General features: G+C 38.9%; 1 protein-coding gene across 1 annotated transcript; it reads left to right on the top strand.

Moving 5' to 3' along the window:
* The first annotated feature begins 610 nt into the window (after positions 1 to 610).
* LOC138044003 (fibropellin-3-like) lies at positions 611 to 9642 on the top strand. Its single transcript, XM_068890578.1, has 8 exons — positions 611 to 728; positions 2671 to 2924; positions 4321 to 4435; positions 4914 to 5039; positions 5546 to 5656; positions 6365 to 6481; positions 8425 to 8468; positions 9127 to 9642. Exons 1-7 carry the CDS (start codon positions 653 to 655, stop codon positions 8430 to 8432), a joined length of 807 nt encoding a protein of 268 aa, XP_068746679.1. The 5' UTR covers positions 611 to 652; the 3' UTR covers positions 8433 to 8468; positions 9127 to 9642.
* The last annotated feature ends 293 nt before the right edge of the window (positions 9643 to 9935 follow it).

Below are 9935 nucleotides of genomic sequence, written 5' to 3'. Positions count from 1 at the left end.
AATTTATAAGACATATTTTGCTCCAAAGATTTTGTAATAAGTCCCAACACCAAAAACTCCTTTTACAATTTTCAGTTAAAACAATACTAGTCAAAAATATATTTCGCTTCAAACAATTTTTTTGGTTTAACAAGGTATAGTTGAGCGGTTTTCAATTGTGTCGAAAGTAATTAGTGAATTGCTTTGGTTTTGCATTTACTTCCCTCAATGATTGGTTGAAAGTTCTCGCGCCATTTTTTCAACCAATCAGAAGTGAAACCAAAACCACACGTTGCTTGCGCGTGCACATTTTCCCGCGCCATGTGTTGGCTACGAGTAATTACTTCGAGTTTTGATTGATTTACTGGATTGTTTCTGTCTGGTTTTGGTTTTACGATACTCAATTGAAACTCGCTCTAGCCTGCCATAATCACTGACGAACAGAGAAATTTAATATCGTTACATGGGACGTCAAGTATTCCCGTACTTGAAAAAAAAAAATTCACAAACAAAGTTATTTTCATATGACAGCTAATTTACTGTACCTGTTGTAAATTATTCATGAACGGTTTTTAAAGTCAGTCGTCGACTTCAGTGAGGTCTAAAAACATCACGATTAATAACAACATACACCATCACCCGGCGGAAAGCATTTATCTTGTGCCGGAGTCCGATGGCCTTCCACAAGTTTTTAATTTTGGCTATTATCATCGTACTGACACAAATTTTCCACAGTCGCGTTTCGGGAGGTAGGTGGCAATTTTTGTGCACACAATCTCTTGATAGCTATTTCCCAATCCCAGAAGAGCTGAAGTTAATCTTTTTTCAATGCATGATCGCGTAGCTTTATCCAAGAAGCCCGCGATGCCCTGAACATAATGTCAAGACTTGATCAAGCTATAGGCTGTATGCAACTATTTTTGGAAAGTTTGGATCAATTCCGACGTTTAGAAGTACGCGAAAAGGCAAGAAATGTTTTTGTGATGAGCCTGCGTCTGTCTGACAACAAGGTATTACACAACATCGCATCAGTTCTCATCAAGTTTTTTTCGATTTCGCTCGGATTTGCTCGCTTTTTCCGCTCGTATTTCGTACTTTCAAATTTTTGGAGTTGAAGGAATTTAATAAAACAATTATTCCATTCGCGCTTGTTGGATATGAGACTGGTTATAGCTAGTTACCATCTCATATCCAAGGCGCGCTTATGGAATAATTGTTAAATAACTCGGAAACTTATCGAAAGATTTTAATGGAATGAGTGTTCTTGGACTCAAACAGAAAAATGTCATCTGGTATAGCAAAACCAATGCTGAACGCAAAAACAGACACAAATAAAGAATTCATGAGGTTCAAACTATGTTTAGCGGTGCTTCAAAGCCTCCGATTTTTCCTTATTATAGCATGATATAAAAAAACTAGATCATTGGATAATGCAATTGTAAAATTTTGATTGGCTTAGCCATCATGGTATGAGCGAGTATACCATGCTCTAAATTATGGTAAGCGTACTCGTCAGCTCAAATTAAAAGGAGCCCAAAAAAATCTTTTTTTTCGACGTTTTTAATCAAACAGTTATTCCTCTCGCGCTTGTAGATATGAGATGAAAAAAGGCAACTTTGCGCTATGCGCCTCCTTGGCTATCCAACGCGCGCTCGTGGAATAATTGTTAATTGTAAATAAAGAAACTTCATTGCCCCGCTTCGAATTCACTGATGCTAAACTGAACCAGCGAGAGAGTTCTTTGAAGTATTAATAGAAGTACCTTGGGGTAAAATCCAAAGAAAATAACTTTCCGGCTAAACATTTGGCAAAATCGTTGACAACTTGTCATTTAATGAGACAAGATAATCAAGTTTCTGTCAGGGCTACAATAGAAGAAGAATAAAAAAATTAAATATAAACGAAACATTTTTTTTCTTACAACTATTTTTGCCTGATAAATCTTTGATAAAGTTAAAAAGTTCCCAACACATTGTTAAAATGTTCTTTCTTTAATTGTGAGATGATATGATACAACTGCTACTGCATGGCTTTAGAGTCAAGTTTATTAGAGTCATGTTTATTATTATTAAGTCAATATCAAATTAATACAAAACAATGCTAGCCCGCAAATAGCTTAAGCTAATGTAGGCAGGTAGCGAGTGGGACTGTTCACAGAGTAAGTCTAAGTGCGAGTATTACATAAGTAAAGAGATAAAATAAATATATATGCACATTGAATGATTAGTGAAGGTGTGCAAACATAATCATCCTCTTCCATCAAAAACCAACTTTCCTGCAATCTTATCCTTAAAGAGACTTTGCTAACTTGATAATAGCCCTCTTTGATTTTTGACAATTCCCCCAAGCACCCTCCTGACAATGAACCAATGAACGTAATTCTTGGAGGGGAGTGAGCGAGGTGGATGAGTAACGGGGGGGGAGGGGGGGGGTGATGACTGACTGATTGCATCTGCTTTTCAAAGATTGAGGTTCCAAAAATGTTTGCCAAAACATTTAATTTCACAGAGATATAACTCGAAGCATAAAGAACATTTTTGATTTTTTTTTTACGACCATGTTTTCATAAGTATATATGTTGTCTTCGCAAAACTCAGCTTCTGTGAACCGAAGAATCAATTAATTACAGCAAATTTATTGAATATAGCACAATTTTCGCAATTCTTCCTCTTTTTGATTATTTTAAACCAGAGTCATGCATTACAAAAACGTTTGTGGAGCCAATAGCAGACAAAGCCTTGACAAATCATGTAATAAACACTCTGACCACAGTGACGTCACAAGACTTATGTGAGCTTCGGTGCTTCCTGCAAGTCAACTGTGAATCTTACAATTTCGGACTAACGGATAGTGGCGACTATGTTTGTGAGCTTAGCGACTCGGATGCTACAAGAGATGAGCTGGACTTAATTGCTAAACGAGGATTTATCTACCGGGCTATAAGGGTATGACACACTAACACAGGTTTCTTTATTTTCATAGGCCTAGCAGATTCCCGTAAAATCGTATCATGTTGTTTTGTCAATAATTTTGTTAATTTGGGAAACGAGTTGGCGACGGGCGAAAGGAAAACTGAAAAGTCCGAGGAGTCCTGGGCAAGGTTCCCATGCTCTTCCCCAGATTCCATCGTTTCTCTTAGGAGGCCGGGCATTCGCGCGAGAAAACGAACGGCTCTGGTGATATAGAAAATTCAAATATTCTCATTGGTTAGCTTGCGAACAATAAAATCTTGAATCCTAAATAAAAGTGGCCAATTTGGCGCGATAGGTCGGTAACGATATTAGTTATTGCTTCTTTCTGTTCGATACGAAGAGAGACATTCTCTACGCTTCTTCGAAGGAAATGCCTCTAAGCGCCGCCATGTTTAGTACTATTGACGACTCATATATGAACTCCGGAATTCCTAGTACCTGGGACTTCAAATCCTTTGTTTCCAGAGCCCTTTGTTTCCTCGTGTGAACTCTCCGCCTGCTAGGAGAAACCATGGGATCTGGGAACGAGAACGACGACCTCCGTGACACTGGTCGGATGATCTAGCTCGTTCGAATCCTGCATAAAAATCTAATTTTTTTCAGTTGTCGTCTTACCTGTCGCCAAGCAACTAGTTTCCCATTATACCTACGGGCGCTTACTCCTTAGACATCATTAGTTGCATTATGTTAACTTGGCGGCGAATTGAGAATGAACCTTCGAACTGAGCTGGACAGTACTTAGTTACGGCATCGACAACCTGATTTATTTGGAACTTTATATACGTGATCCCTGACTTGCTAGAAAGATTTCATAGTGTAGTGTTTTAGTGCATGCTATTAATGTCAAATGATGTAATCACGTATATGTAACCACGTGATCTGATTTTGTATATAGATTGTCACCAACTGTATCTTCAGGAGAATTGTAATAAAGAGTTTAATGAGACTACAATTCTCACTGTTTCTGAATAGGAGTAGAATAGCAACCCGTAAGAACTTGACACATAGTTTTAAACGTTTTTTAAAATATTCTTGGGGCATTAATATCACTCAGCTTTGAAAAAGAAGCAACTTAAATGTTCTGCTTCCCGTCAGTTGTCAGATTTGCTGCGTTTGTTTTATTGGCCCTGAAAAGCCTTTTTAAGGCAGCGGTCAAGTAAGCACATACATAGTTTATAGTTATGATGGAACAAAGAAAAAGTCGCATAGACTGAGCAGTGAACAAGAAGCAGCTCCTCTACCCACATGCATATCATAGCTTTTTTTTTTTAAATTCTGTCGAATCATTCCTTTTTTTTTCAGTTTAGTTTTCAATTGACGTGGCCCACCTTAATTTCAATTGAAATTTGTTTGTTGTTCTGAACAATAGAATTCCTGCCTAGAAGCTCAATGTCCTGAACATGCCCGTTGCTACCCAGACTTTGAGCATGATTCGCACGTGTGCGCATGTGCGACTGGATATACTGGAAACAACTGTGAAACAGGTGGGTCCCTTTTTACACCAAACAGGCGAATAGTCAAAGGTCTCGCATTTTGTTTATTGAAACTGGAACTCGGCAACAGCATCACAATACCTCGAAGTGACCTTTTGACTCGATGCTAACTTTTGGTTCAGGAGGAGACGGGGGAGGGGAGAGAAGGGTTTCTAAATGATACACCCATTTTACTAACGTTGAAAGAAAGCCTAACGTAGACCGCGGAATTAAACCACCGTTTTGCCTTCATAATTTTCTAATTCTTAAAGCGATTTGCTTCATTTAGATCAGTAAATACTCTAGCTTCTCCTTTGCTCTTGTCTTCCTCCTCGACACTGTTATCGATAATGAACAGCTTTGTATATTAGGGTTGGCATAAATGAACAGAAAATGACCAGGAACGAAGGTTTTGTTGAGTCCTGGTTGAGATTTGTTAAAAAGGATCGCACCTAAAATTCTTTTCAAGGATATTTTCTTTTCGGCACAGATTTGGATGAATGCAAAATAGCGACGCATACCTGTCACGTGGACGCTACATGCAATAACACCGTTGGATCTTACAACTGCACATGCAATCAAGGATTTACAGGAGATGGCATCACATGCTGGCCAGGTGAACACTAAGGCTTTTAAATGTTGACTTTAAGAAAACACTGTCTACTTTCACTTACCCATAATGCGTACGTTCCTTTTCTTTACATGAAAGTAACGCAAGTTATTTTCTCTTGGGACTGAATCATGTTTCACAGAACAAAATACCCAATGGGCCTTATTCGCGCGGCGGCCATATTGGCCATAGACAATATATTTCGTACCCCGAAGCCTCGAGTTGAAATGTTTGGGAACGAGTTTTGGTGCATGCGCAAAACAAAAGTTTCCCGTCCCTCGGGACTCAACATGGCCGCTATGTGAATAAGGCCCATTGTTTTTATGCAAAGAACCTCCCAAAAACTAAGGGTATGATCGGCAGTGGGAAGTAGTCATAATCGGCCAAAACGCGTAATTTCTGTTTTATTACCCCGCAAAACCATCACAAAGTCTTTTTCAAATGCGACCACTTAAAGCTTTGTTTAGGAGATGTTAATTGTTGTCACGGCACTGTTCTTTTTTCCGGTTTAAAGACGGATGAGTGTGCAAGCGATCCCTGTCTTTACGGTGTCTGCATTGATGGCGATAATAATTATACATGTATCTGTGACCCAGAGTCGACAGGACTGAACTGTGATTACGGTGAGGCAGTGATAAACACGTCAAATGATTCAGAACAAATTATTCAAATATAAAAATTGTAAACCGAACCAAACTTAGCTATTAAGCTAAACCGGCAGGTATTTTTTGCAGGTTGCAGGTTGAAATTTCATTATAACTGGAAAACCGCTGGCACTAAAAAGAAAGGTAAAGCGATAGACTTGCCGTGAATGTTACATGAATAGCTAACCCGAGGCCTAATTAGGACTAAAGAAACGTTTTTAGGCCTAAGGTTGGCTATTCATGTAACAGTCAAGGCAAGTCTATCGCTTTACCTTTCTTTTTAGTGCCAGCGGTTTTCCAGTTATAATGAAATTTCAACCTGCAACCTGCAACCTGTAAAATGCAAAAAATACCTGCCGAAGCTAAACATCCTCAAGTCACAATTGGTGGCTATGATTCCTGGCAAAAAGGTCAGTAACTTTCGCAGAATAATAAAATCACACAGTTGATTAAGTCACCTCAAGACGAACAACATTCTGATTTGTTGGTCTGTATTTTTTTTTCTCAATTAATACGATTACAGTAAACTGCGTCCTCTTCTTCTGTATAACTGTTTTTCCATTTGTCAAAAAAGTATTAAATGGTCTGTCATCCCCCAGAAAGGACTCTGTCGATGTTCATCACAAAACTGACTGATATTCATTTTCTTAGCATATTGAAACTGCCACTATCGTGGTCTTCTCTCAGATTTAGATGCTGATGTGTGTGCAAGCTCTCCTTGTTTTAATGGAGTTTGCATCGAGGGTGATGATCAGTATACATGTTCCTGTGATCCAGGATGGACAGGAGAGAACTGTGATTATGGTAAGAAAGTTGTGCCACTGATTGCTCTCTCTCTCTCTCTCTCTCTCTCTCTCTCTCTCTCTCTCTCTCTCTCTCTCTCTCTCTCTCTCTCTCTCTTTCCCTAGCCCCCTCCCTCCCTCTCTGACTCTCTACCTCTCTCTCTCTTTCTTTCCAATAGCTGTCTTCAAAGTACCAGAAATCCGGCAATGCAGGGTAAAGGACATCTTTAGTCTCATTTTGAGCAGCGCATTTTGCTTAAAAAACTCATGCAATTAATCGCCAGCCATGAGACTTGAACACCTTTTTCATTTAGTACACTTCTAAAATATCTCAATGTTTCGACTTTACTTCATTATTTCATTCATTGATTTTTTTTATTCCAAAATGGCCGCCATTTTGGTATTTCTTTCTTGGCTTGCAAAGTAGCCCTTTTTGCCTCGTTCTTATTTTGAAATATTTAACCTTGAACGAGGCAACAAGGGCTAATTTGCAAGAAAACAAAAGAACATTAAAATGGTGGCCAACTAAAAATGGCAAACAATAGGAACTTCAGATAACAAAAATTAGATTTGGCACACTGGATTATGATACACAATTAAACCTTATTTCACTTTACTGTGGACATCGCATCAATTAGTTCATTCACATCAAGATAACTCTCCCGATCTTGAAGGATTTTGAATAAGGTCCTAGTTAACTGATTCTTAAAACTGCGTTTTGGAAGATTTTTGAGATTTTCTGGGATGTTGTTCCAGATTTTTGATCCAATCCTTGAAAACGAGTATCTAAGTTGGTTTGTTCTCGAATAATTAACAACATGGTTACCAAGAGCTGATCGGGTGTAAGAGCTATGTATTTTATTTGTAGGCGTGAGCAAATCTGAGAAATTAGACAGAATGGAATTGTTGGAAACATCAACCATCAAAAGGAAGCATAATTTGAAATAGAGCATGTTAATTGGCAGGATCTTAGAAGATATGAAATAGGGGATAGCGTGTGAATTGAAGTTAGCAAAATCAAGAGAAAATGAGGGGACAGAGAGGGAGGCTCAAGGCGTTGGCCGGAATATGTTATGTCCACGAAAGTTATTTTTAGACGAGCGGAAGTCTTTGTTCTAGTGGAAGTCTGTCTTCTGAGACGTCCGCATGCAGTCTTGCCTCGCTCTCAGGTTCTTAGTGAAAAGAGAAAATGATGGCGCACGTGAAAGGCTGATGAATATATATTTTCTTTCAAACATCGGACCGAGGTTGGCCTGCATGCGGACGTCTCGGAAGACTTCCGCTCATCTAAAAATATCTTTCGTGGACATGACATATCCCAAGGGCTGGACCGGGAGCCTCCTTCTCTGTCCCCTCATTTTCTCTTGTTAAGCGTACAATCCGTTTCTGAAGTAATAGTATTTTATCCATACGGCACTTGGCTGCTTGACCCCAAATTAAATGACAAGGCCATAACTCAAGTAAGGATAAATAAGTGATTAGTAAATACAAAGTAATGTTGAAAAAGGAACAAAATGTTTAAGTCTACAAATAATGCCAACATTTTTTCTGATTTTTGATGCAATGTGACTGATATGGTGTTTCCAAGAAAGGCTGCTGTCGATCAACACCTCTAAATATTTTACATAATCTTTGCGCTCCCGATTAATAAAACTATTTACATGGTTATCATATATTTTCAGATTTACTTCATAATTTAGTCGTTTTTGGTAAGGATGGAAAATAACGAAGTTCGTCTTTTTGTGTAACGGGAGAGTTTATTTGAGTTTAACCTGTCATAGATATTCAATAATTCCTCGTTCACGATTGTTTCGAGTGATTTAAGACACTTGTTAGAACAAGGCAAATTTGTATCATCGGCCAATAAGTAGAAAGGTAGTTTATTATATAAATATCATTTATACAAATAAGGAACAATAGAGGACCCAGAGACGCAGCCTTCTGGTTTTTTTTTTCTTTTTTTAGAAATGTGATCCCCGATTTGTGTGGTCTGAATTCCATTTGCAAAGGTAAGACAAAAACCAGTCATTTATCACTCCTCGCACCACCGTAGTGTGAAAGTTTCTGCAGCAAGATGTGGTTGTCGACAATGTGGGAAGCTTTTTGCAGATCAATATATACAACCCACACGAAAACCATAAGGATGATAAATTAACATATTTTAAATATCCTGATTGTAGTTTTTGGCTTGATTTCTGTTCATTTCACCCGAATGAATGTAATGAGGCGTTAAGCTCCAACAAAATTAAGAGGCGTTCCTCTTAACCCTACACTGTGTATGAAGTCCCAAAGGAGTTCATGCATTTCTCTTGCTCAGGAAGGCCCCTTTGAGTGTATCCGTCTTCGTTGAAGATCTGCCGGTGAGAGACGAAACAAAGGGTCGGAAGGAGCAGGAAGAAGTGAGCCCAACGTGGATTAGGTGACTTATTTCTAAAGAGTGTAAGCACGCGATGTTTTTAGCCACGCACGAAAACCAGTGAACATTTTTCATACCAGGACAGTGGTCTCTACCAGATTTTCAAACTAATCGTCCCTTCTGGTGAAAAGATGCTTGCAGTGTAAATATGGTAGTGTGAAGACAAGTTATAAAACAGGAAAACAGTTCACTTCCGTATCTGTCCGTGGCTTACTCTGTTTACACTTCGACTTTCTTTTTATATCCAACAGAAACGTTATTTTGTGCAAGTCACTGTTATACAAAGACGCCAAGCTTTACTGGCCGAACATTGGAAAATTTGACAAGACAGGAGTCCGTGATTAGGAGCCTCAATATGACCTATATCCTTGAGTCAACCTTTCTATTTTTAGAACTAACCCTTCAGCAGGAGACTCATATTTACATCAGTTTACATCAATTTGCTCGATTTGCATACATTGCTTTTGTTATTTTTGTCTTCGTTTGACTTTATTTTGTCGATTATTATTTTTCTGATCGGCCATTTAAAACAGTGCGTGCAGAGCCGAAGAACTCGTGTCGTTCTAAAAATAGAAAGATACGTACGCGCAAAGGTTGACTCATAGGGTTTGTATGGGAGATGCAAGCTCCTATTCATGGGATCCTGGACAAGATCGCTTTCTCAATCAGTGCCGATCGTCGGAATTGTCGCAGACTCAACTGTAGATTACGGGATCATTGCAAATATAGATCAATAAACTACCACACTTTACTGACGACATTGGAAACCTCGTTGTTTTTGAAATGTCTGTCCGACACATTTTTAACGAGTCGGTCGTACTGGTTCCCTTCGAACGGCCCAACCGTCTAACCGCTGGCCAGATATATATCGCTTCTACGCACGTGTACGTCCTACAAAGTTCATACCCGCTCTTAACCTTTGTCGAGGAATCTAACTCAACACAGTGCAGTGGAATAACAGTTATTCTTTCCAACATTTCTCAGGCAGAGATGGATGACTTGAATGGGTCAACTGTTGAGAGGGGAAGGGTTTCACAGCTGGCTTTCATACCATTGCAAT

The sequence above is a fragment of the Montipora capricornis genome, chromosome 3, assembly GCF_036669925.1.
Source record: "Montipora capricornis isolate CH-2021 chromosome 3, ASM3666992v2, whole genome shotgun sequence".
Classification (NCBI taxonomy): Eukaryota; Metazoa; Cnidaria; class Anthozoa; order Scleractinia; family Acroporidae; genus Montipora; species Montipora capricornis.
The sequence above is the reverse complement of the archived record's forward strand: the minus strand, read 5'-3'. Positions and strand labels throughout refer to the sequence as shown.

What these genes read in the sequence shown, in the direction of transcription:
- LOC138044003 (XM_068890578.1), top strand. Translation starts at nt 653, where the DNA reads ATGGCCTTCCACAAGTTTTTAATTTTGGCTATTATCATCGTACTGACA. An exon ending in TGGAAACAACTGTGAAACAG is followed by an intron (nt 4,436 to 4,913) that starts GTGGGTCCCTTT and finishes TTTTCGGCACAG; the next exon opens with ATTTGGATGAATGCAAAATA. An exon ending in TGGCATCACATGCTGGCCAG is followed by an intron (nt 5,040 to 5,545) that starts GTGAACACTAAG and finishes TTTCCGGTTTAA; the next exon opens with AGACGGATGAGTGTGCAAGC.